This window comes from Carlito syrichta, unplaced genomic scaffold (assembly GCF_000164805.1).
Source record: "Carlito syrichta isolate Samal-C Ts95f unplaced genomic scaffold, Tarsius_syrichta-2.0.1 Scaffold308837, whole genome shotgun sequence".
Classification (NCBI taxonomy): Eukaryota; Metazoa; Chordata; class Mammalia; order Primates; family Tarsiidae; genus Carlito; species Carlito syrichta.
Window position 1 is genome coordinate 826,858 of NW_007252933.1, and position 27,595 is coordinate 854,452.

The 27,595-nt window shown below is 39.9% G+C and overlaps 1 protein-coding gene across 1 annotated transcript in view; it reads left to right on the forward strand.

Annotated features, from left to right (window-relative positions):
• Window positions 1–4,265: 4,265 nt before the first annotated feature.
• The window catches only part of RIC3 (RIC3 acetylcholine receptor chaperone), a gene marked incomplete at its 3' end in the record, with an annotated part of 29,694 nt that continues 6,364 nt past the window's right edge, over window positions 4,266–27,595 (forward strand). Inside the window, exons 1-3 of the mRNA XM_008066058.1 lie at window positions 4,266–4,460; window positions 26,018–26,244; window positions 27,247–27,322. Coding sequence (XP_008064249.1) covers window positions 4,337–4,460; window positions 26,018–26,244; window positions 27,247–27,322 — 427 coding nt within the window. The remainder of the gene's footprint in view (window positions 4,461–26,017; window positions 26,245–27,246; window positions 27,323–27,595) is intronic.

Below are 27,595 nucleotides of genomic sequence, written 5' to 3' on the forward strand. Positions count from 1 at the left end.
CAGTGGAAGGAAGAGTCAACATGGTCTGGAGTCTAGGAGTTTCCTGGAAGAGGTTCATACTTGTTTGGGCCTTACATTTTAGGGAAGATTGATTGTGAAAGGGGAGGAGAGAAGGAATTGGGTAAGTTTGCACCTCAGGAGAGGAATAAACAGAGCTTATGCTCACCCAGAGAGGAGAAGAGGATTGGGGGCAAGAAGATGAATTATGCAGATCCTTGAAAGAGAGGCTGATGGGCCGGGACTAAATATGGCAGCCAAAAGGGAGACATTGAAGACTTTTGAGCAGAGGAGAGTTCAGCTCCTCATGAACCTGCCTTCCTTGGAGACCTAATATTTAAGAAATAAAGAAACAGTTGTCAACCTGATCCCTAGGGAAGTTTATTCTACAGTTTATTTCTATTTTATTTTATTTGAGTCAGGTCTCACTCTGTTGCCCAGGCTGGAGTACAGTAGCATGATCATGGCTCACTATAGCCTCAACCTCCTGGGCTCAGGCGATTCTTCTGCTTCAGCCTCTGGAGTAGCTGGGACTATAGGTACACACCATCATGCCCAGTTAATTTTGTGATTTTTTTTGGTAGAGATAAGGTCTTTTGCCTAGACTGTTCTCAAACTCTTAGATTTAAGCAATCCTCTTGCCTCAGCCTCCCAAAGTGCTGGGGTTACAGGCATGAGCCATAGTGCCTGGCCTATTCCATAATTAATCACAACTAAATGTCCTAGATTTCTATTTCCTTCAAGTTCCTTTCTCCCCTGTGGAATTCAACAAGTTCCCTGCTGTCAAAATGATTTCATGGGCCAAATCTTCCAGCTCACAATGACAGACATTCTGGGGCACTTTCCCACAGGTTGTCAGATATGAAAAAGACACAAGGAAGTAACAGATTTCTTAACTTCAGCAAATGAAGGGGCTAGCTGTTACTTTTGAAGACTATTTCCTTTTTGCTTCCCCAAATAACTGGCAGACACAGCAGTAACAGTGCAAGGTGATGGAGAGAATGCTAGTCTGAGAGCTGGAAGAACTGGGTTGCAGTCCTGGTACAGCCACAAATGATCAGAGTGATTCACAGCAAAACTTTCCCCCTTTATAGACTTCAGTTTCCCCTTTGGTCTAATAACAAAAGAACTAAGGTGACTGATCTCTAAGGGTCTCACAGTCTCCCTTCCTTGCCCACTTTCCTTGCCAGTCTTCTAGAATGGGTCCCTTGGAGCTTCCAGTCTCAAGGGATGCTTTGGGGATGCAGGTCCAGCTGAGAATGTGCTGGTTGGTAGATGCTGCTAGTCTTCAGGGAGAGAACAGGCAATCCTTGGTTGTCTTTAAGCTCCACAGGGAGCCCCTTTGCCAAGCTGAAGTGATTTCTTCCCCATTTCCAAACACTTAAAAAGCCTCTCCCACCTCACTCTCAGATAATGGCCTGCACTTGTTATCTCTACTTCCTCGCCATTTGCTCCCTCTTTCGCCTATAGTCATCAGGCTTCTGATCTCAGCTCTCTACTGATATTTTATGGGAAAAACTAAACTTTCACTTCAAGGATAAGACCTAGTATATGGCTCCACAATACCACCAGCCACTAGAGAGAGCAGTCACCCATGGTTCCACCTCACGTTTTCCCAGCTTCATGAGCGACCCAACAGCTCTGTCCTGCCAGGGATGCTTCTCCCTCTTCCAGTCCTAAGTCCCATCTATCTGCAACAATGAATATGATCCCAGCTAAATACTCTGGACCTCAACTTTGTGTCTTCAGCTTTCTCTAGGCCACTTCCAGGATAATGTGATCATGATCTCTGCCCACTTACCTTGGCCATCATCTAAAGTCCAAGCCAAACAGATCATCCATTTTCACACGCCCACTCATCTCCATACTTCTCAATTCATGTTTTACTCTGACTCCATCTCCTAGCCCTCTCTGGCTTCTCGAACCTTCCACTTACTGTGCCTTATGGACTCAAGGTCTGTCATCAGAGAAATTCCTATATCCTCTACTTTAAAGTTTCTCTTAGCTTTCTTGTTCTAATGAAAACTGAGTTGTTCCCTCTGGGGAACTATTTTCCTTGCAGTTCTCCCAAAGTAAGATTTATTTTTCTTCCCACAGCTCAAAGCCTGGAAATAAAATAGATGTCCAACTTGTTTTCCCTTGCTGTTTCAAAATTGCTTCTTTGCTGTCTTTCTTTAAAAACCACAGCTTCTTATGCAGCCATTAAGAAGGACAAAATTATGAACTTGCAGCAACTTGGATAGACTTAGAGGTTATAATACTGAATGATCTATCACAGAAACAAAGAAATGATGTTCTTACTCACAAGTGGACCTTGAACAACTATCGTAATACTGTAAGAAAGAGATAGGCAGTAATGGGTAACTGCCAGGGGAGGGTGGGGATGGGACTGGTAGTAGTGGAAAACTGCCAGGGGAGGGGGGACATACCTCATCAACAAGGGTACCTGCACAATGGACACTTGTATACCTAAACCTGAATTGTACCCCACATATTTAAAATAAAAAAATTTTTACAAACCCCACCACATCTCCTTGGAAGAGCATGTCATCCAACTGTTCATTACATTCTCTATCCCTGCAACCTTTCAACTTCCAGTAACTCCACATACATTAAAGATTTTAACACTTGGATCACTTCATTTTTACCCCATTCTGTCCTCATACATGGGAACTTCAACATTATGTCGTAACCTAAGTTTCCAATGTGGCTTCTTACAATTTCACACGAGCAATCTTGCTAATGTCATCTCTTCTCCCAGACTTCATTTACTATTGATGGGCTGATGACTTACTTACTTCCATATCATTTCTAGCTCAAACATCTGTTTTGAGCTTCAGACCCACAGATTCAACTGGATGTCTCTACATGAATATTTCATGTAACTTCAACTAGGCAAAATCTGAACTCATAATCTTTCTCTCAAATCTGATTTTTCTGTTCTCAAAACTGTGCTATATAGAAACAATGTCTCCTTAGTCACACAAGTCAGAATTCTGAAGGTCATCCAAGGCTCCTCTGTATTAGTCTTGTAGTTTACACACTTTATCTCTTTTTCATTTTGGGGAGGTGTCTGGTGAAAGTAACGATAAATGTATGTGTTACATCTGCCATATTTAACTGGAAGTTCTAAGCTTTTCACAATCTGGCTCCTGTTTATATTTGTAGTGTCATCACATTGTGTCCTGACACCACTCTGTGACCCAGACAAAATAAATTACTGATAGTCTTCTTAACATACCAGGAAACTTCCAGCTTTCATGCCCTTGCTTTCTTGGCTACCTTTTCCTGGAATATCCTTCTACCGCTCCCCACCTCACACCTGTCTGCCTAGTAAGTTACTCACTCTTCAGAAACCACCTAAAGTTTTATCTTCTCAAAGGAGCTTTTCCTGACTGTTTGTCTTTTCAGTTGGGCTTACTGCTCCAGTTCAGAATATTTCCTGCATTTTGCTTACATACCCAAATGCTCTACAAAGGAACCCATCTTATTCATCAGACCCTGGAGTGCCAAGTTCAGGGTTTAATAATAGCAAAAACTAAATAAATGGCTGTTAAACGAATGAATAAAGACAGTTAAAAGGAACGGTGGGATTGTAGAGAAAGGAGAGGCTGAAACTTCATGAAACTGAAAAAGTTTCATGAGGATTATGTTCGTTGACTGTTCTTCAGAGAAGTTTTTGACAAGTGGAGATGGCGTCAGGAATTTCCCAGGCAGAGGGAACGGGACGAGCAAAAGTCCCCTGAAAACAAGGAATATGCTAGGGAAACAGCAAAAACCCAGTCTGGAAGGAGCTTTGGTAAGACCAATGATACTTCCAACTGGTAAGGACCTCGAGGTCACAGAGTTTGATGGTTGCTCTGAAGATAATGGAAAGGTTTTGAGCGGCGTACTAGCACGATCCCCTTTGGCTGCTGACGGAGAATGAAAGCGAGGGGAGCGAGTAGGAGCTGGAGGACAGCGAGTCCGTGGCGGTGAGGAGGAAAGCGACGGTGTGGTCTAGGGTCGGTGGTGCGAGGCGGTGGTGAGTGGGATGGAGAGATGATGCTGGATGCGTTGGACTCGGTGACGTATGGCCGTGAGGAGTGAGGGGGAAGGAGGAGCTTCTGGTTAGGATAAACGGGAAGGCGAGTGTGCCATCCACAGAGACTGATAGCTCTTAAGAGGAGCGCGCCAGCTCCGCGCCGCGAAGGTGGAGGGGGCGCCCGGCGCACCTTGTCCCTCGCGCGACACCGTCCGCGCAGCTCGCGCCTGGATCAGGAGCGGCTGCCCGCGCTGCGGTTCCAGTTCCGGTTCCGGTTCCGGCCGGGATCCGCACCTGCGGTGACGGTGCGCAGCCATGGCGTACTCCACGGTGCAGAGAGTGGCCCTGGCCTCGGGGGTCGTTCTGGCCGTGTCGCTGCTGCTGCCCAAGGCCTTCCTGTCCCGCGGGAAGCGGCAGGAGCCGCCGCCGGCACCCGAAGGTGAGAGCGGGTCCCTTTCTACCGGAGCCGCCCGCGCCGTCGAGCGCGAGAACGAGGAAGTTGGGGGGGGGTCTCTGGCTCCCACCGGTGTATCTGCCAACCCGGCTGAAGAGGGCCGGCCAGACGGCGTTGGGGAGGGGCCAAGTCCCGCGGTTCCGTCGGCCTCGGCGGGCAGCGGGTTCTGCTGCGGGAAGGGCCAGTAATGTGTGTTCGTGCCGGGGCCTCCTCCGGGGACTCGCACACGCGCGTTTACGCGCGGGCCTTTCCCCTTAACTCATCTTGTCACCATCTGTTCAGGTACTTTGAGTCAGAGGCTTCCCAGTTGGGTTTCCCTCTTTAGAGTTTCCGTGTACTTTCTGTTGTGCTTTTGTACGAAATAATGTCTGTTGGAATTGGTATAATTAACCTTAATTCGTTGGGTACTTTCAACTTGGTGTTGGGCGCGCATTGCTTCCGTCTCTTTTTGTGCCTTTTAAAATATAACTTGAGGATTTTGATAACCGAAGTTTTAGAGGTGGAGATAAACACGTTATTACGTTCCTGTTACTTAAGTAAGAATAAGAATGCATCTGTTGAGTCTTTGATATTGGCATGATGTATGTGGTGTTTAAAAATCCATCCTCGCCAGGCTCGGTGGCTCAGCCTGTAATCCTGCGCCTTTGGGAGGCTGAGGTGAGTGGATTGCCTGAGCCCATGGGTTCGAGACCCGCCTGGGCAGCGAGACTTCATCTCTACAATAAATAAAAAAATCAGCCGGGCGTGGTAGCGCGCGCCTGTCATTCCAGTTACTCGGAAGGCTGAGGCAGAAGGATCGCCGGAGCCCAGCAGGTCGAGGCTGCGGTGGCCGGGAGCGGCCACTGCACTCCAGTCTGGGTGACAGAGACTCCAACTCAAAAAAAAAATAATCCATCCTCTTGGCTGCATTTGGGGACTTTAACAGAATGAGTGTTAAGGGCATAGTACTGAAAGAGAAGAATCAGAACACTTCTGTATACGTCATGAAGTTCTAATAACTTTCCCCTGTAATTTATCCTTGTAACATCCATAAGATGAGGTTTCACAGTCTCGGAACACTTCCACTAAGGTTCAACCTGTGGATTGCTGGACAGCTCCTTTTGAACTGTAATTCATTTTCCTCTAACTTCATTTTCCTCTACTACATTGGTTGTAGTTCCAGTCTCTTGAGCACGATAAGTGCTATAAATGCAAAGCACCGAGCTCTACGGGCGGATGGCAGAATGAACACATAATTCTGCTTACAGAATTTGCTTGTAATCTTTATGCCTATAAAACTATCCATCCACCTGCAAGAGATTTCTAAAATATCGTTGTGTATGTTTGATCTTTTTTTCTGTCTTACTCCAGAATCCAAAATATTTTACCTGTTTTGTCTAATGATATGGTATTCCTTGAAGAAGAGTGAATTCATGATATTTCTGAATAATGGGGATTCTTTTAAAATAGCTTTCTACTGAGTTGAGTTCCCATTATGATGAATTTTCATGAACAAGCACTACCGAATGTGAGTGGGAGACGTTCTTCTGAATGTTGCAGAAAGTATACAGTGGAGATTAGACATGGCTCCTTGAGAACTCATGTTGATATTCAGTGTTCTCGTCTTAGAATCTTTGCACTTTAAGTTCTCTTTATTACTGAAGTATTCTTCCCCCTCCTTCCTTCTCATCATTCAAGTTTCTGTTCAGATGTAACCTCCTCAGAGAGACGTTCTTTGATGATCCTAGCTAAGATAACTCTTTTCTTGTCCCATCATTTCCTGTTTCATCATGTTATTTTATTGCTGGCATCACTCTATGATACCAACTTTTCTTATTTGTTTACTTGTTTTGTTTCCACCTTCTAGAATGTAAGTTCATGAGAGAAGGTACTTCATCTGTCTTGCTTTCCTCTATTTCTTCAGCACCTGACATATAATGGACAGTCAATAAATACTTTTTTTTTTTTTACCCTACTGATGATGAACATGTTGTTGCCATGGTAATCCTGCTAATAAATACTTTTAAATGAATAAATTTAAGATTGTGACATTACTAATATTGTGATTTGTATTGTAAGCTACTGAAGTAGTATAATCTAAGCAAAAACCTACCTTGAATGATATATTCCTGCAACTGAAATTTGCAGCAGTGAATCCTAACCGTTTTGGGGTTGCATACCCCTTTGAGAATCTAATGAAAGCTATGTATTTTCTCTCCAGAAAAATGCACATACTATTTATACATATACTCCAAATTTGAGTATCAATTCAGAGAATTCACAGAACCCACAATCCCTGCTTTGAAGAAAGGGACAATTCCGATTATTTGAAAATTCTTAAAATTTGTGCCATTATAGCTTCCATTTTTGCACATTAATGTTTGTGAAATAAGCAGAGTCTCTTTTCCACATGATTCCCCTTAAGTTTGTCTTTTAACAAGCATTTATGGTTTACCCTACCGCATACTATACACACTGTATACAGACACTGTGTATTCCAAGAAAAAAAAAAATGAGCCAAACCCTTGCCTTGAGGAGCTCACAGATAAATGCAAGAGTGTCATTTGCAGAAAAAATTTTGTCAACAGGTAAATGCAAGAGTGTCATTTGCAGGCATGCAAGTCTCATAGAGAACAGTAGGGACACATATTATGCAATGGTTAGTTTTATTGGAACTTAAGAAGTGTTTCATAGAGGAGGAAAGTCTTTTTTTTTTGTAACAGCTTTCTTGAGATCTAATTTACATACAGTTCACCTACTTAAAGTGCACAATTTGGTAGTTTTTAGTGTTCAGAGTTGTGTAGCCATTGCCACAATCTTAGAATACATCAGCATTCCCCCAAAGAAACCCCATATCTTTTAACCATTCTCCCTAAATTCCCCACTGCCCCCCCCCCCCAGCCCTAGGCAATCACGAATCTACTTTCTGTCTCTATAGATTTGCCTGTTCTGGACATTTCATATAAACTGAATCATGTAATATGTGATTTTTGTGACTGATTTCTTTTACCTAGCATGTTTTCAGAGTTCTTCCATGTTGTAGCATGTAGCAGTACTTCATTTCTTTTTATGGCTAAATATTATTTCATTATGTGTTTATACCACATTTTATTTATTTAGTCATCAGTTGGTGAACATTGGACTCTTTTGCCTTTTGTTATAAATAGTGGTGCTATTAACATTTGTACAAATTTTTGTATGAACTTACGTTTTTATTTCTTGTGCATACATAAAAATGTATTCCAGTGTGGCTGGAACTAAGAGTGAAATTCCTGGGTTATATGGGTTATTCTGTGTTTAATCTCTTGAGGTTAGACTGTTTTCCAAAGCAGCTGTACCATTTTATATTCCCACCAACAGAGTATGATCTTGCCAACATTTGTTATCCATCTTTTTGATTATAGTCATCCTAGTGTGTATGAAGTGGTATTTCATTGTGATTTTATTTGCATTTCTCTGAGACTAGTGATGTTGAGCATCTTTTCATGTGCTTATTTGCTGATTGTATATCATGTTTGGAGAAATGTCTTAAAGAGTGTGTGTGTGTGTGTGTGTGTGTGCGTGTGCGTGTGTGTGTGTGTGTGTGTGTGTGTGTGTAAATCATCTACATGAAGAAGGGCATTCTAGGCAAACAAAACACAGAGCCTTGAAAAAGCTTGAGTTGTGAGAGACGAGACCAGAGAAGTTGACAGGACTGATTGTGAATACTTTTTTCTGTCACAGTTAAAGATTTTGGATTTTATTTTAAAGACAGATGAGGTAATTGTTAAGTTTGCAAGTGGAAGAGAAACATTCAGCCTAATTTTAGAAAGGATACCCTGGCAGCAGTGTAGAGGCTACATTGTGAGAATTTCTTCAGGGAGAAGATCCTAGTAGTCCAGTTGAGATATCATGAACACCACTAAATCTGTGTCATTAGGCTCATCAATTAGGATGCTTGTGACAAGTGTCAGAAAATTCAACTTGACTTGTCTTAAAACCAAAAGGAAATTTATCTTCTTGTATAAATGAAAAGACCTTGTGCTAGCATTGTCTTCCAGTTTGGTTTGATCCAGAGATTCAGTCTCTTTAGGACTCCAGCTCTGGGTTTCTGTGTCCTTTTTATTCTAGATCAAAAACTCTGTCCTATGACTGCTATCTCAGAGTAGCAACAAGGGTCGCAGCAGTTCCAGATATTACCTTCTCACATTCTGCTATCTAGAGAAAGTGAGAGTGTCTCTTCTTTTAAATCTTCCTTTATTCTCACTCCATCCTCACCTTCCCACTCCCCAGATTCTTTTCGAACACTTCCAGCCAACATATCGACCCATCTTAACATACTCGTAACCGGCAAAATTTTCACTTTCCTAATACTGAGAGCAGGTGAAAATAAAAATATCTAAAGCTGGTTGCTGGAAACTTCTGTCGTTAAGCACAAATGAAATGCTCTTTTCTAAACAGTCACCTCTTTCACAATATAGCTGAAAGTTGCAGACATACCCAGTATTTGCCTCAGACACCACTCTCATTAGCATTCCATACTTTTTATTTTTATTTGGATTATAAACCCAACAAGACAGTCTTCCACAATAAGGTAGATTCACGTCAGTGGCCACCAGAAACAGAATTTGGAATGACATAAATTCACATTGGCGGTTGCAAATGAGTTAGTAGGCTAAATTAGGTTACTTGTAGTGTTGTGGGTAGAAAGGATCTGCTGGTTAACACACTCTGGTTTTGCTGTAGTTTCCAAAGGAAAATATGATACTGGTGGTAGAAGGTTCCCAAAGGTAAATGTGGGTACTGAAGTAGGGCGAGGCTGTCAACATAGGGTTGGAGAAAAGAGAACAATTCTTAAGAGATATTTAAAAATAGAATTTAAAAGTGAGGGAGAGGGAAGTGTTTTGGATTATTCGCAGGTTTAGGTGAAGGGATAGATGGTGATATCCTTTGCCAAAATGGGAATGGAGGAAAAGTAGATTAAAGGGGTAAGATGACAAATTCTGGAATTTGAAGACTAGTATTATATCCCCTTCTTCAGTCTTTTTTTCCATATTAACATTCCTAGCTCCTTCATCCATGATGTAGTTGCAAGTATCTGAACACAACCCTCTTAGAAGGGGCTCCAGGAACTGCAAATAACAGAAAACCTAAGACAATTCTTTCTTGAAGAAGCAGTCTATTGTTTCCCTCCATCATTCTGTTTTCAAATTCTATATAGAATGCTTTAGATTCTTGGCATTTACTTGCTGGTTTTGCTGTATATTAGAATTCTAAGCTTTTTTTGTTCTTTCTAATCGGAGATGCTTGTCTAGGTATTGTTCATTTTGTACTGTTCACCTGATGTTTTGGGACCAAATAAAGGACTTTATAGTTTTCCCTGTTGCATTCTATCGGTTTAAATTTGGCCCAGAATTTTAGTCTCTTGAAAATTTTCAGAGCATTCATTGTTTCAGTGTACTTGTTTATCATCTCTCTTAGCTATATGCTGCTCTTGATTTTTTAAAAAACTTTTTGTTAAAGACATTTTCAAACATAAGCAAAAGTAGAGAGAGTAGTAAAATGAATCCACATCACCCTACTTCCACAGTTGTTGAAGGTAGTCAATCTTGTGTCATGGATATCCCCACCTACTTTTTCCCCTAGTCACTGGATTATTTTGAAGCACATTCTAGACATTGGATCATTTTGTCCTTAAATACTTCAGTGTACATCTTTAAAAAATAAGAATTCTTATTAAAATGTAGCCAAAGCCGGGCTCGGTGGCTCAGCCTGTAATCCCGTGCCTTTGGGAGGCTGAGGTGAGTGGATTGCCTGAGTCCGCGGGTTCGAGACCCACCTGGGCAGTGAGACCTCATCTCTACAAAAAATCAAAAAATTAGCCGGGCGTGGTAACGCGCACCTGTAATTCCAGCTACTCGGAAGGCTGAGGCGGGAAGGATTGCCGGAGCCCAGCAGGTCGAGGCTATGGTGGCCGGGAGTGGCCGCTGCACTCTAGTCTGGGCGACAGAGTGAGACTCCAACTCAAAAAAAAAATAAATAAATAAAAATGTAGCCACAATACTATTATCACACCTACAAAAAAATGAATGTTATTAAATACCCAGCTGGCATTTAGGCTTTTCTCACTGTCTGATAACTTATTTTTTAAAAATTTCACCCTTGATTATGATCAGCATGTCTTGATAGGTTATGCAAATTATTTTTAAAAATGTATCAGTCATTTGAAACTGCTTTTAGAGTCATACCTATCTATTCATTGAAAACTTTTGTATAGTCATTCATCCAGTTGGTTATTTGATTGCTCTTTTCCATCTTATTCTGTCACCATGATCTGCCTGCTTCTTCCCTTGCCCCCTTCAGTTTTTCTCAATATAGCAGCCATAGTATCATGTTAAACTATAAGTTAACGCATGTCCCTCCCTTCCTCAAAACCTTTCAGTGGCTTCCTGGCTCATTCAGGTGAAAAGACAACATCTGTACATGACCTAAAAGGTCCCACATATCCTTTTCCCCCATGTCCTTCAGCATTTGCTGTTTCCTCTGCCTGAAAGACTCTTCTCTTGGGTTTCCATGTGCTCTGTCCTTTTTCATGTCTTCACTCAAATGATATCTCTTTGCTGTCTTCTCTGGCCAGTCCTTAAAAATCCAAAGATTTTGGCTACAGCTAAAATCTTAACTTCTAACACTGTTCTATCCTTTCTTCTTGCTTTATTTTTTTCTCTTTAGTATTTATTGTCTTGTTTAGTATCACCTTTCCTATTTAAGAAGAGCTCCATGAGGGCTGAGATTTATGTCTGTTTTGTTCATGGCTGTATGTCTAGCTTTAGACCATAAATATTTATTGAATGAATGAAAAAATGAGTGAATTGGGTGAATTAATGAATGCTGGTTCCTAGAGATTATTACTTCTATTAACATTTGTAAGTTATTACCTTATTATTATTACATTCATTATGGTTATATAAATTATCATTCATCTAGGTGATAGACTATTATGATTCCAGTAAATTATATTAATGAAGTGTTTTTAATGACATAGGAACATTATATGATACAAATGAAAAGTAAAGATGTGTGAGGAAGGACCCCAAAACACTGAGATTTATTTATAACAGGTTGTGTATTTATTCTTACATGTTTAAACTTAAGTTACCTTCAAAGTACTCTCCATTTGATGCAGTACACCTATTGAGGTGCTTTTTCCACTGCTTCAAACAGTTTCTTAACTTGTTGGTTTTGATGCCTTTTAGTACTTCTGCCATTTTTTATTTCACCTCCTCCATGTTGGCAATTCGTTTCCCTTTGAGGACTTTTTTTCATCTGAGAAAAAAAAATTAGGTAAATAGGGAGAAATCAGGTAAATAGGGAGGGTGGGACACAGGGATCATGCCGTTTTTGGACAAAAATTGCTGAAAGCTTAGCGCACTGTGGGCAGGTGTGTTCATAAATCACCCATCATGAAATGGGCAAATGCGTTGAAAGAATCTCCAAAAAAAAAAAAAATTCACCGAAGCCAAACACAGCCTCTCACAATAACACTAGCTAGCACACTGATGCTGATGGTTTCCTTGAACACTTACCTAGCGGAGGAAGCCTCTACTACAAGAGGCCCGTTCTCCAAAAAATAATTCCAATTTTTGTCGTCCCCCTCATATATTCATTAGAAAGAAATATGTCAACATTTTAACAGAAGTTATTTCTGGATCATGTAGAAATGGTTAATATTCTTTACATTTTTCTGTACTTTCTCAATTTTCCATAGGTGTGTTTTTCTTTTATAGTCAGAAAAAAAGTACTTTCTCTTCTGTCCTACATCTACTCCATTAACCCTTTGCTCTCAGAGATATCGCATGCATCACCTACCAGCAATTTGACCACACTTTTTAATGAAATAGTGAAAAACAAATCACTTCATATTGAATACCATAGCGTTGGAATCAGTTATTTTATTACATTGATATTTGGCTTATAATGGAATTTTGGACTTTGAGGAACTTATTTATGACAAAAGTTCAAAATTTTATTTCTTATATTTTTCTAATGTGTGGTAGCATGTGAAGCAGTCAGCGACATGCATTGCAGGTTCATTGATACATGTTGTGCGATAGTACTTTGTTTACCATCTTCCACCTGGTGTTTTTGTATTCTGCAGACAATGCAGTCTTGTTTTCTTCCTCCTACGTTAATAGTATGTAATTTATTGACCAGTTGTTTGAAGAAGATATGGAAGGATGCACTTGTGATTCCTGAAAACCACTTCTCAGCTGATCAATCATGTCTCAGTATATTCTGTCTCTTTGTTTGCTTTTTCGTGCAATCTGAATGGAAAACTTCAAAGAAACATGTTTTTGAAAAATTTGCTCTTGCATAAGTTTGTCCTGTATAATCACCAGCAGTCTCTTTATGTCCTCTGAGAGGGGACATTCAAGTGGTTTGCTAGATTTATGGTGTCCACTCAGTGGGGACATCTAAGTGTAAAGGGTTTACAAAATGGAAGAGTCCTTTTTAGGATCTAGGCCGAGAGCTATAGCATGCTCACTTCTCTGTAGTTTGTAGAGTCCCACTTCCTACTTTCTACAAACTGGAACGGTGTTTTTTGTTTGTTTGTATGTTTGTGTGTTTTTTTAGTTGGGTGCCTTATTCTGTCACCCAGGCTGGAGTGCAGTGGCACAGCTTGTGGCTCACCACATCCTTAACCTCCTGGGCTCAGACAAGCCTTTTGCCTCAGCCTCCCAAATAATAATAGCTGGGACTACAGGTGTGTGCTGGGAACTTTTGTTGCTCCCACAATAACATTGTATCTGGGCTTCTCTCCTGTTTACCCTGCCTGAATGCTTATAAATAGGGTTCCTTACCAGCTCTTCCTCCATGGTCCTGCTAGAATAGCTCAGGCTCTTTGTCACCATGTTCTTCTCAAGTATGTCCTGTCCCACTGAGTCTTGATCTCCCTGAGATGTGAAAATACATACACATACGTATAGGACACACACTTGCATACATAATTCTTTGTTATCTTAAATTATCTCCTTACGTGTTGGTATATAAGTGCGTGAAGATAAATGTATTATTTTGGTTGCTTACCATTTGTTTTCTCTTAATGAAGCATTAGCTATCTATTCTGGAGTGTTCAAAGGAGAGAGAGATTAGGAAATTGTTTTATTTCAAAGGGTTGTTTTCCTGTTCATATATTATGGAAATGGATGGAAAACAGTGGGCGACAATTTAAGAGCCTGTAAATGCATGCAAATTAAGCATTTTTTTTTAAAGTTCAGAAACTTTAGGTGAGTGGGCATGGAGCACCTGATCAGTCATCCTATTTGCCATTTTCTATTCTAGAAACTGAAATTGAAAACTGGCAGGACAATGAAGTAAAAAACTATTTTTAGCTCTGAGAGTGACTGGGTTGGATCGAGATTTCAGTAAAGGCCAACAGACAGAATAATTCATCCAAGTCAGTTCAACAAAGAGTATAGCATGTAAGATCCAGAGCATGCCCTGTGGAGGACCCAAACATAAATAAAACACTAGATCTTTATTCAAGAGCTTCTTTGTCCTTCAGCCAGAGACCACCAGGGACACACCTGTAATTGAATTACTCATGCAACAAGGGAGAATGTGCACCATGGGGACTCATGGGGCATCTCAGGCAGTGTTAGAAAAAGCTGTTTTATAGGATTTGGGTTTGTGTTAGGTGATTTTGAGGTAGCTTTAAGGATGTGGGACTTTGGATTGGGTGCTCTCAGGAAGTGGGGCAATTATATGATTGGATATCTTAATAGATGTATCTAAAGGGAGGGCAGACTAGAGAAAGGCTGTAATTGATAAAGAGGCAGCAGTCACCCATATTATCCAGCATGAGGGGGTATTTGGTATTTTGTGTTTGGGCAGTGTTCATGTTTTGTCTGCATTATACATATTACAGAGTGGTCTTGTTTTTATCTCGATCTGTCATGATCACGTAATGGCCTTGTCTGATATTAATGTTCTGAAATTGCTTATATGTGACTGAAAAAGACCTATCTGTGAGTACCAAACCAACTCGTAGCAATGCCAGTGCCTAGCTGATAGTACCTGGCCAACTTCTGGATGTCAGAGACTGCTTTTCTTGTTCTCAAATATGATTTATAGGTTTCAATCAGTGCCAAATAAAATTGGTTAGAAATAGTACTTTAGTGGAAGACATTACCTGTTTGTGTTTCCTAATTCATTCAAGTAGAGGCTAGCAGATGAGTAAAACCAAGTGTGGCAAGTGAATTAAAAAGGTTCAGGCCGGGCACGATGGCTCAGCCTGTAATCCCAGCACATTGCCTGATCCCATGGACTTGAGAACAGCCTGGGCAACTTGGCCAGACCTCATCTCTACAATAAATAAAAAAATTAGCCAGATGTGGTAGCGCGCACCTGTAGTTCCAACTACTTGTAAGGGCTGAGGCGGAAGTATTGCCTGAGCCCAACAGATCGATGCTGGGGTGGCCGTGAGCATGCCACTGCACTCCAGCCTGAGAGACAGAATGAGACTCCAACTCAAAAAAAAAAAAAAGTTCAAACTGTGTGTTTTAAGGAAATGGGGATGGCATGAGAAAATACTTTGAGAGTGTGGGTAGTATTTGGTCTGGTTCTTGAAGGGTTGGCTAGATTTAAATATATTGAATTGAAGAAGAAAGCAGAACCACTAAACTTAGGCTTAGAGGTAAGAAGGCAGAAGACAGATTCAAAGCATGGTGAAAAGCCTAGTTTGGCTGAATCATTGGTACCTAATGGGAAGTAGTGTGAAGAGGTAGTTTTGGGTTAGATTATGCAATTCAGTTGTTTAGGAATTCAGTTGTAGGGAGGGAAAATCAGAATTCATTAAATACCTACTGCATGTGCCGAATGCTTGGTATATATAATCTTACTTCATCTGTAATGCTTGTAACAACTCTAAGAAATAGATATATTGGAAGGCTGAGGCGGAAGGATCGCCGTAGCCCAGCAGGTCGAGGCTGTGGTGGCCAGGAGCAGCCACTACACTTCAGTCTGGGCGACAGAGTGAGACTCCAACTCAAAAAAAAAAAAAAAAAAGATACTATTATACCCATTTTACAGATGATGGAAAATGAGCTCTAGAGAGGTTAATGTAACCTTCACTTAAATAGTTTGGAGGCACAGCCATGATCCTAACCAATAATGAACTGAAAAGATGGTATCATGTTACTTCACTCTGCTACCTCCATTCTGCTGTAATACAGCCTGTTGTCATCAGTGTAAACCATTAAAAAGCTTTTGATCAGAGAAATGACAAGACCAGTTAGAATTATGCTGTAGGAGGGTTACTCTGGTAACAGAACAAATAGTTGATGCATAATGAGTGTATAGACCAGGTGCTCTGCTAAGCAACTTAGACACATAATTATCTCTTTTAGTAATATACAGGATGGATTGTGTGTGGGGAGTTGATAAAAGATGGAAAAAAGATCTGGTTAAACTATCAGAAAACGTCAAAGCAGTAAACACAAATCAGAGTCAGAAGAGGAATGTAACAAGATGAGGCTCTTAGAGGAGACTGGCGAAGAAGAAACAGAGCTGTTGTCCTGGCTTCCACTTTAAGTAATGCTGAATTAAATATGACCTTTACAACTTCTTCAGTGTTTAGGGAGAAGCTTACCTATCTTAAGAAACTGGCCCTTTAAGACCTTTCTTGAACTGCTGTAATAAAAAATATAAACACATATAGTTCTTTATTGATTTATTTGCCCAAGAATGAAAGGCTACAGATGGTTTCATGTTGCTTTCAGAAAGCTCTTTGGGCCGGGCTCGGTGGCTCAGCCTGTAATTCTGCGCCTTTGGGAGGCTGAGGTGAGTGGATTGCCTGAGCACGCGGGTTCGAGACCCGCCTGGGCAGCGAGACCTCATCTCTACAATAAATCAAAAAATCAGCCGGGCGTGGTAGCGCATGCCTGTAATTCCGGCTACTCGGAAGGCTCAGGCGGAAGGATCGCCGGAGTCCAGCAGGTCGAAGCTGCGGTGGCCGGCAGCAACCGCTGCACTCCAGTCTGGGTGACAGAGTGAGATTCCAACTCAAAAACAAAAACAAAAACAGAAAGCTCTTTTGTTAACGGTGCTAGAGTGTTTGTTTTTGTTTTTAGCTGTAGGTATGGTTATTAAAAGGGAAAGTAGAGCTTCACTCTATAAAATCTATCAATATTAGTCAAGCTTGAAAATAATATCCTAAATGAAGTATTAATAATTAAGGAAACCTAAAGATGGAGAAAGCTTTCATTAAACAATTAGGATTTAGTCAAGTTCCATTTTATAGAATACTCTGTAGGTATAGAATTCCCTATAGAGATAGTCGCACAACTATTTTGTTTTCATATTGAAAACTTGTAATTTTAATGTTCTGATGTCTTCTGATCTCTTTAGCTGCTTTTCAAAAAAGCAAACTTACAACACACACACACACACACACACACACACACACACACACACACACACACCCTGTTTGTAATGTAACTATCAAGTTGAACATTTGTAATGGAGAAAAATTGAAAATAATCTAAATGGTCATTATCTGGAGAATGGGTACATAAATTGTACCTGTTTGGTACATAATGGTTACATAAATTGTACCTCATGGTTATACAATGAGATGCTGTATATCAACTTGCATGAATTAAGAAGAGCTATACATATCAATGCGGATACATTTCTTGGCCAAAATGTTGATCCCACCAGAAAAGCAAAACAGGAAAGTGTAGAAGCATAAGTGCAATATGAACCCATAATAGAAAGGATTTTGTCTTGTGGTAGAATATACATAACATAAAATGTACTCTTTTAATCATTTTTAGGTATATAGTTCAGTAGCATTAAATGTATTCACATTGTTGTGAAACCGTCACCACCATCCATTTATAATATGAAATTTTAAGACATTCAAGACAATATTGTTTATGGGTGCTTACTTATATAGTAAAGTTTAAAAGCACATATTTTAATAATAAGTACCAAACTCAGAATTGTGTCTATCTCAGGGAGAGTGGGGGGTGGGGGAGGAGATACACAAGGAACTTCAGTTATATTTGGCTGGTAGGTATGCATGCATTCCTATATTATCATCTGTATTTTTAGGTACCTGGCATATTTCATAATTTAAACATTTTCTTTTATAAAAAACTATTTTACCTAGAAATTTTTTAATGTTTTTATAGTCATTGACTTTTTAAACATTCTGGGCTGTTCAGTTTTAAGAAACATGGTGGCACCAAGATCCCAGAGGTGAAGTTACTCCCTATTGAGGCCAGTACTTTGCAAAGAAAAAAATCTTTTCCAAATTCAGCATTCTGACACCAGCATACCTGACATCATAGGTGACAGAGGGGATAAGCCTCAAGCCTGAAGGTGTGAGAGAATGAATCTACAAAGAAGGGAAATACAGGAGGAGAGTAGGTTTTAGAAGGTGAAAATGAGCTTCATTTTTAGGTTTGAGATGATAGACATACAAGAAGGCATACCAATTGAATTTAGAGATTTTAAGAGACAAAAGCCTGGGAAGAAGGCAAAACTAGATCTATATGTTTTAGAAATTATGGATTCCTTGAGAATAACTGAGTTTGCCAAAGGAAAAAGGATAAAGAAAGAACAGGATGAGACAAGGCCTTGAGGGAGAAGATTAAAGAACCAGTGAAAGAGATTGAGAAGGGATAGGTTGAGGGACTAGTGGGAAAAGAAAAGCCAAGAGAGTGATGTGCCCTAGAGAGTAAGGCAGGAAAATTTAACAAGGATTTATTTAGTTTAATCTAATATTTATTGAATGACCAGTGTGTAATAATCACTTTTGTGTTGCAGAAAAGTCGTAAGAGAGAGAACAGCAAAAAACAGTGGATTTGATGGTTAAGGTAGAACTATAGTGCCACTGTAACTGTACTCCTTGCCTATAAACTCTTTAAAGGCAGAGAGTGTGTTCTGTTTGTCATTCTAATCTCAGTATCTGACAGTGCCTGGCACTTTTGAGTAGTAAATATGTGAACAATTGTACCAAATATAAAGTGCTCAGATTTCTTCTAGGATATCCAACATGTTTTAACCATCTAGTTTATCTATTCCTTTGCTCTCCAAATCCTTCTGCCTTTGAAAGTAGTATTCTTTACTTTTTAACGCCTCTTTGGTGTTATCAATTTGAATACAGGTTTCTTTACCAATAACCTCTTTTTAATTCTAATATAAATTTCTTTACTTCTTGTCTCATCACATTTCATTTATTGTTGCTTTTTAAAACCCTATTTTGTACTTCCTTTCTTACTCCCTTTACTCATTCATCAACTCAATTTAAGGAAGACAGCTCTACCAGCCAGAGCTGTACAGAGCTGTACAGAGCTGTACATGAGCTTCCTGGGGGAAGCATTGTCTGGTGGTATTCAGCAGAATCAGAACCACAGCTTGAGGCCTATGAATGTGGATGGTTAGACTAGATAACTTAAACAAAAACCAACTTTATCGGGATATAATTAATATACCACTAAATTCACCTATTTAAATTGTACAGCTAGTGGTTTAATGTACTCACTGAGTTGTGCAGCTGTCATTGCAGTTTTAGAACTTTCTTTTTTAATCATACATCTGCCCTCTAAAAACCCGGTGCCCATTAGCGGTCACTCTCCCTGTCTCCAGTCCTCCAAACCCTAGCTCTAAGCAGTCACTGGTCTACTTTCTTTTTCTATAGCCTTGCCTGTTCTGGATGTTTTATATTAATGGAGTCATATAATATGTGGGTTTTCATGACTGTCTTTCTACAGTTAGCATAACGTTTTCAGACTTCATCTATGTATTAGTATGAATCAGTGCTCCATTCTTTTTTATGGCTGGATAGTATTGCATTGTGTGGGTGAATATACTATCACTTGTTTATCCATTCATCAGCTATTGGATATCTGGCTGTTATGAATAATGCTGCTGTGAACATTTGTGTACTAGTTTTTGTGTGAGCATATTCTTCTTGGTTGTATACCTAAGAGTGAAATTTCTGGGCCATATGTTTACTCTATGCTTAACCTTTTGAGGAACTCTTAGACTGTTTTCCGAAGTAGCTGCACTATTTTACATTCCCATGGACAGTATATGAGGGTTTCTTTTTCTTTATATCCTTTCAACACTTACTATTATCTGGTTTTTTTATTATAGCCATCCTAGTGAGTCTGAAGTGTTATCTCCTTGTGAGTTTGATTTGTATTTCCTTGATGGCAAATGGTGTTGAACATCTTTTCATGTACTTGTTGGCCATTTATATGTCTTTTGAGAAATGAGCAAAGGATCCGAAATGTCTTTTCAGACCCTTTGCTTATTTTTAGTTGGGTTATTTGTTGCATAGTAAAAATTTGTTATATATTTTGGATATGTACCCTTATCAGATATATCATGTACAAATATTTTCTCCCATTTAGTGGGTTTTCTTCACTTTCTTTTTTTTTTTTTTGAGTTGGAGTCTCACTTGGTCGCCCAGACTGAAGTGCAGTGGCCACTCCCGGCCACCGCAGCCTCCCCTGCTGGTCTCCGGCGATCCTTCCGCCTCAGCCTTCTGAGCAGCCGGAATTACAGGCATGTGCTACCACGCCCGGCTGATTTTTTGATTGATTGTAGAGATGAGGTCTCGCTGCCCAGGCGGGTCTCGAACCCGCAGGCTCAGGCAATCCACTCACCTCAGCCTCCCAAAGGCACGGGATTACAGGCTGAGCCACCGAGCCCAGCTCTTCACTTTCTTGATAGTGTCATTTGAAGCACAAAAATTAAAAATTTTGATGAAATTAAATTTACCTACTTTTTGGTTGTTTGTGCTTTTGGTGTCGTATCTAAGAAACTGTCACCTAATTCAAGGTCATGAAGATTTATATCTGTATTTGCAAGCTTTAGCTCTTACATTTAGGTCTTTGATCCATGTTGAGTTAATTTTTTTTATATGGCGTGAGATAGGAATCCAGTTTCATTCTTTTACATGTGAACATCTGGTTGTTTCCACACCATTTGTTAAAAGACCGGAATGGAGTCTTCTCAATTCTTACTCTTAAGACTTCTCTACAGCACAAAAAAGTGATTATCACATACTGGTTAGTCAGTAAATATTGGGTTAATCTGAATAAATCTTTGTCAATTCTTAGTTATCTCTGTACAGCTCTGATTGGTAGGGACTGTCTTTCTATTGAGTTGATGAGTAATGGGAGTAAGAAAGAAAGTACAGAATACAGTTTCAAAAGCAACAGTAAATGAAACATGATGAGGCAAGGAGAAAAGAAAGTGTTCCCAAAACACAGGGTTTTTTTCAGTTCCTGTTGCTCACTGTAGGAAAGCCAATCACTGAAACAAGCATTGCTAGTGAAAGCTTTTTATTCGGGTGATATCATCCGAGGAGAAGGAGAGATTTAGTTTCAGATCTGTCTCCTCACTGATTGAATGGAGGTTTATATTGCAAGGGAAGGAATGTAAAGCAGCAGTCAGGGAAGGGGAAGGAAGCAGTCATGATGAGTGAGGGTCTGGCCTCTCATTGTCTGGATACTGTGTTCTGGTGAACTTCAGTCCCCTTGCCTGAAGGTCAGTCTTCTGAGTACACATATTAATAATAAGTACACATATTCCTCCAATCTTTTTGGTATTGGGAACCATTCACTCACTTAATTTTAATTAGCTTTGTCATTTAGGTAGGTTATTTTTAAATTTTTAAAAAATTGTCAGGCAGAACACATACATCATTTAGGTAATGTAGTGTTTCTTAAGCCTAACTGCAGTGTAATCAAATTTTTCTCTGTGTCAGGCATGAAAAATGTGTACTCATTTGTTCCCTAAACATAAGCCCTCATAGTTTCTTTATTATCTTCTCTTAGTATGTTAAACTCTTGGAGTTTTCTGATTCCTCCTTTACTAACTCTAAATTTTGTTCTGTATTAAATGCTGCTGATTACATGGTAATAGCTGTCGGACCCGTCCTTTCCATTTTATAGCTATAGCCACCACCTTAGGCACTTGAATCTCAGAGCTAAATTACTAGAATAGCGTTTTTGCTGTTTTCCCAGACCCTATTTTCTGTCTATGGACCCCTATAGGCAACTGCTATTTTAATCCCCTTCAAGCACCCTTCTCATTAAGTCATTCCCTTGATCCAAGGTCCACCATATCAAATTTATACTCCATACAAGTTAGCATTTTAACTCCTCCCCATCTCCAGCTTCCTTCCCCTTATTTCTTGTTACTTCCCTAAGTAGAGCCAAACTAATTTGGTAGTTAGCCGTGTTTAATGGTTTCTTTGTTCACAATCTTCTTTCCTCCTGGTGTGCTTTTGCTTTTCTTCTCTTCTGCATCTTTCATTCCCTTCAGTGATTAATCCATTTGACTCTTCTTTCACTCTTAAATTTTGTATCTTTCAATACTTAATCATTTAGTTTGTCTAGTGATAAGGTTCTTGATGCCCTGCCATTGTTGTTGTTGTTTGTGTCTTTGTTTTAGATACTGCTTTTGAAAGCATTTTTCCATGTGGAAAGTATTTTTTCTATTTTATTTATGGCTGTCCTCCTTTCTTACCTTTGGCAGCGTCCTGAACATAATAGGCATCCAATAAATCTTCCTGGCTGACAGATCTATAAAAATTTTGAGGGGAGGTATGTAATGTTTAGCATCATCATCATTTTTCCATTTTAGAAATGCAAAATAGTGCCTTTTATATTCATTACCTGGGTTTAATCTTTAATTTTTTGTTTTATGCTAATTTTGAAGACAGTGTTCCCAGCACAGGAAAATGAAGTTCAACAACATATTACTACAAATAATAACTCTAGTTTATTGACCACTAGCCGCCTACTATATTAGATTTTCTTAAAAGAAAGGTTAGCTTTCTGGATGCTGACTAGGCATTTTTTTGAAGGTAAATAATAGCCTTAAAGCCAACACTAATTATTCAATATATTAAGATCCTTGACAATTTAAAAGACACATAGTCACCAGCACCCTGAATAAAGGATGGTGACCTAGTGGTTTCCTTCTTTTACTGTCTAAAGCTGTGCTTCTATTACTGACCCACTTTTTTTTTTTTTTTTTTTGAGTTGGAGTCTCACTCTGTCACCCAGACTGGAGTGCAGTGGCCGCTTCCGGCCACCGCAGCCTCAACCTGATGGGCTCCGGCGATCCTTCCGCCTCAGCCTTCCAAGTAGCTGGAACTACAGGCGTGCGCTACCACGCCCAGCTAATTTTTATTTTATTGTAGAGATGAGGTCTCACCAAGTTGCCCAGGCGGGCCTCGAACCCGCGGGCTCAGGCAATCCACTCACCTCAGCCTCCCAAAGTGCTGGGATTACAGGCTGAGCCACTGAACCCGGCTTTTAAAAGGAAACATTTCTGCCCATAATTTTCATGTTATCCAAAGCAGTAGTCCCCAAACCTTTTTGGCACTAGGAACTGGTTTCATGGAAGACAGCTTTTTCATGGACTGAGGTGGGGGAGAGGGAGAGGGTTTCAGGGTGATTTAAGCACATTACATTTATTGTACACTTTATTTCTATTATGATTACATTGTGATATATAATGAACTAATTATACACTTCACCATAATGCAGAATCAGTAGGAGCCCTGAGCTTTTTTTCCTACAATTAGACTGTCTCATCTGGGAGTGTTGGGATACAGTGACACTTCAGATCATCAAGCATTAGATTCTCATAAGGAGTACACAACCTAGATCCCTTGAGTGCAGTTCATATTAGGGTTTGTGCTCCTATGAGAATCTAATGCCACCACTGATCTGACAGATCGTGGAGCTCAGGTGGTAATGCACTTGATGGGGAGTGATTGTAAATACATATGAAGCTTGACTTTGCTTGCCTGCCAGTCACCTCCTGCTGTGTGGCCTGGTTCCTGACAGGCCATGGATCAGGCCTGGGGATTGGGGACCCCGAGCCAAAGACAGTTTTGTTAGGAAAAGGAAGATCACTGTGATAGAGGCCAGGGGACTCTAAAGTTGGGGCCCCATTAGGGTTGCCAAGGAAGATGAGACAGGTAAACCCCAGAATAGGGGTTTGACCTCAGAGGCCAAGTGGGTTCTTGGTTTTGTGCAGGAAGGGATTTAAGTGTGAGCCATACGTGGGAGACAAAAAACAAGTTGATTAAAGAAACAGAGAAATGGGAAAATGGCTACCCCATCGGCAGAGCAGCCCAGGTGCATCACTGAAGTTTTCTGTTGGAAAATAAAAGTAAGTTTATTGAAATGACATAGAACAAGTTATTACATAGGCAGAGCAGCCTGGGCTGGTCTATAGGAAGAACAGCAGCCGTACATTGCTAAAGCTTTATTTTTATAACTATCTCTTGATTATATGCTAAGCATTATTTATGGATTTTTAGGGAAAGGGGCAGTGAGTTCCCAGAACAGACAATTCCTTCCATTTTAAACCATATAAGGTGACTTCCAGGAATTCCTATGGTAATTGTAAACTGGCATTTGGTATAATGCATTATAATAGGCAAGGAGAACAAGGTGAGGTCACTTTCAACACTATCTTGGTCTCAGTTGGATCCAGCTGACTTGAGACCTTCATTTTGGAAACTCTTCCTGCTGGATTCTTATCTGAATTGGAGTGGAATTATGTCCTGAGAAAGAATATAAGGCAGAAAGCAGCTACCAGGCCTGTCTGCCCTTCTTCTTTCTTAACTCAGGAGTAAGAGAGTTGACTAAAAGATAGTACTCAGCTTATAGCACTTTATCAATGCAAAGTTCTTTTCTTGTTTTGGTCTTTTATTTTTAGCCTTTTATCCTCAATCTGCATGCCAATTCCCTTCTTTGCTCATATGCACCTACTCTAATGTGTTTGTTTTGTCTTTATACCTACATATTGTGCTTGAAAGATACAGAATATAGCTATATGTGTATCTTCAACTTAATGGTGTTTGCTTTTTTTTTTTTTTACTTAATATTATGCTTTTTAAGATGTATTCTTGTTGCTGTGGGTATATCGAAAAAAGTGTGGTTTCTGAGAACTATATATGATTCCATATTTGTATTCACTGCATTTTGATTTTTCATTCTTTAGTTAAGGATGAATCAAAGTTACTTCACGCTCTCTGCTACAACATCATCACAGCAAACGTTCTCACACAGGTCTGTAAAGTCTGAAATTCACATATATATAACCTTCTTTGAGGTTTTCTCTGGGATTTATCCACCAATGTGGGATCACTGGATCATAGGGCCTGTATATAATGTCACTAAGTTTAGCTGTACCACTTAGCAGAATGGCTGTATCAGTTTACACTCAAACCCACAGTGCATGAGAATTCTTGCCTCCGCACATCTTTGCCAATTTTGTTGAAGTCAAACCCAACTACTTTTTACTTTATAGTTTGTATTTTTCGAGTCTTATTTATGAAGTCTTTCTACTCTCTAGTGTTTTCTCTTCAATAGTGTTATTTCCCAGTGGTTTTTCATACAAGCCTGAACATGGCCTTTTGAAGAGATGTCTTTCCTTTCTTTCTCACCTATGGCTCTCAGTTGGCTTGGCAGTTGATGTTAACTTCTGCTCTTGATGGTGGAAAAAAAATGCAAGAAAATAAGCAGGGCTTGTTTCTCTAAGCCCTGCTCTTTCACTCACAAGATTGCGTCCCTTTGACACTGTTTGTGCCATGTGAACCCCCTCTGACTCAGTTATAGCTGATTAGAAAGGGATACATACCTATCCAGGCTGAGTACTCAAAGTCTTCCTCCAAGGAATTTGAAATTAGAATGTCTCAGCTATCCTCTTAAAGAACTTGCAAATTGGGTTGTCGGTGAACATCTTCTACTGTGTGCACAAAGAAGTTAGGGAAATGATCTGCAGAGAAAGGAGAATAAAGAAGATGTATACAGAGAAACAAAAAAAAAACGCTTCATGGCTCCATAGAGATTGAGAGAGAGGCTGAGCTAGATGTGAAAGTAGCTATCCTGGATGCTGATGAATTTCCAGTTTCCTGGTTCTATTCTCTTCTGAGACCACATTGCATTTCCTTATCTGTGTTGGGAGTGACTAACTGCTGTAACAGATAGACACTAACACAATAGAAGTTTATTCCTCACTCATATAAACAGGTGGCATCAGTGGAGGACTCTGCGCCTCATAGTTATTCAAGAACCCAGGTTGATGGAGTCTCTGCCATTTTGAAAACATGACTTCCAAGGTCTCCCTGGGCGTCAGCCTCCATTTTGCAAAAGGAAAATGATCATGGAGTTGAATAACATGGGAGATTGTCTAGACCAGTCCTTGAACTAGCGCAATCATTCACATTCCTTTGGCTGGAACTCAGTCACATGCCCACATTTAACTGTATGGAAGTCTGAAAGATGGAGTCTAGCTATGGGCCCAGAAGGAGAACATGAGTTTGGTAAACTGCTAGAAATATCACCTTGTGTTTAGTATCTGTGTGATACTTCTGTGTCCTTTTCATTGAATTTCTGTTTTTTCTTCAACTGATGAGTTGGCTTCTGTTATTTGTGTCTTAATGCATGGGGTGCTTTCAATGATTGCCATATTTTAAATAGTAGCAGAAAAAATAAATTAAAATAGTAGAAGAGATAAAACTGATTAATTTATTTTCTCAGGAAAGTTGGGCCGATTCCCACCCATGATGCATCATCACCAGGCACCCTCAGATGGCCAGACTCCTGGGGCTCGTTTCCAGAGGTCTCACCTTGCAGAGGCATTTGCAAAGGCCAAAGGATCGGGTGGAGGTGCTGGAGGAGGAGGTAGTGGAAGAGGCCTGATGGGACAGATTATTCCAATCTATGGTTTTGGGATTTTCTTATATATACTATACATTTTATTTAAGGTAAGTGGAATCATCTTAATTATTTACATCAATGAAAATCTTATTGTCTACGTTAAAACCCTTTACAGTTCTTAAAGCTCTTTCAAATCCATTGTGTCTTAAATCTTGCCTCCTCTTTGAGAGATACTTAGGATAAGTATCATCTCAGTTTTACAGATAAGAAATCTTTGGTCAGAGTTTAAGCGATTTGCCTCATAATTCACAACTAAAAAGGCAGAACCAGGACTTGAACCTGGATCTTCTGGTTCCTAATTCAGTGAATGATGTAATTCAGAGCCCCCCCCAAATTGAGCATCTTTACAAGCCAAGAAAGCATAGATTCTCTAAAAAGAGCTTTAGAGGTGAGGTGCTTTCTAAGTATTCACTGTAAGACCTCATAATGACTGTGGCCACACCACTTTGACTTCCTTTTTTCTTCACAGGAATATGAGATGCTCTTTTTAATATCATCTCCAGTAATTCTCCAGAGACAGAACTGTCATGTCCTGAAATTAAACCTGATATTTCTTAGCTCTGAGGAGACATGATGTGGGTCCTTTAAAAGTAGACCTCCAATTAAGTTCTACCTCCAGGCTGGCTTTTGCAGGCGTGGGCCCGTGCACTGTGGGGTAGAGGCAGAAGCTTCAACCTGCCTTCTTAACGAGAGTATGCTTAAGGAAGAGAAGTTTCTTCTTACCCAGCAATTCTGCAGGCAGCCTGAGTTGAGTCTCCAAGAATGCCTCTAGGGTGCTACACAGCCGTTTCAGATGGACTTGAGCATGAGAAAGGCAGCTGACCTGTAGGGAGTTTTTTTCCTTGTGCCTCGATATTTTTACTTGGAGACCTTCTCATCTTACAGTGGCTTTCTTTTTTTGAGATGTTTCTTTAAAGTTGCTATTTTATTTGATATCTGATTTCATTTTTGTCTCCCATTCTTTTTATTTTTTTCGTTTAATATGAGGGGTTCCATGACTTTGAGGTTCTGAACTGCTGTTGATGTGCTATACCTCCTTCAATTCTCAGCTCTCAAAAGGGAAAACAACTGCAGAGGATCGGAAATGCTCTATTGCCACACCTGGAAATACCCACAGAAAGATTAGTAAGTGCCCCTTCTCAGTATATTTATAGGTGTTAATTGAGTCAAACAGCTATATTATAGCCAGAGGGACAGTTTCTAGGTATATCTTAAAAGTATTTCTCAAAATTTGTTCCAAATTAATCTGATGTGAATTGGTACAAAACCGTCAATTCACTTATTTATATGTTAGCAAATTAACATTTCACATTTGGAATACTTCTTTTTTCTAGACTTCAAAATATTGCTAGTAAACATCTTTATTTCACTGGATGGAAAACTGAGGCACAGAAATTA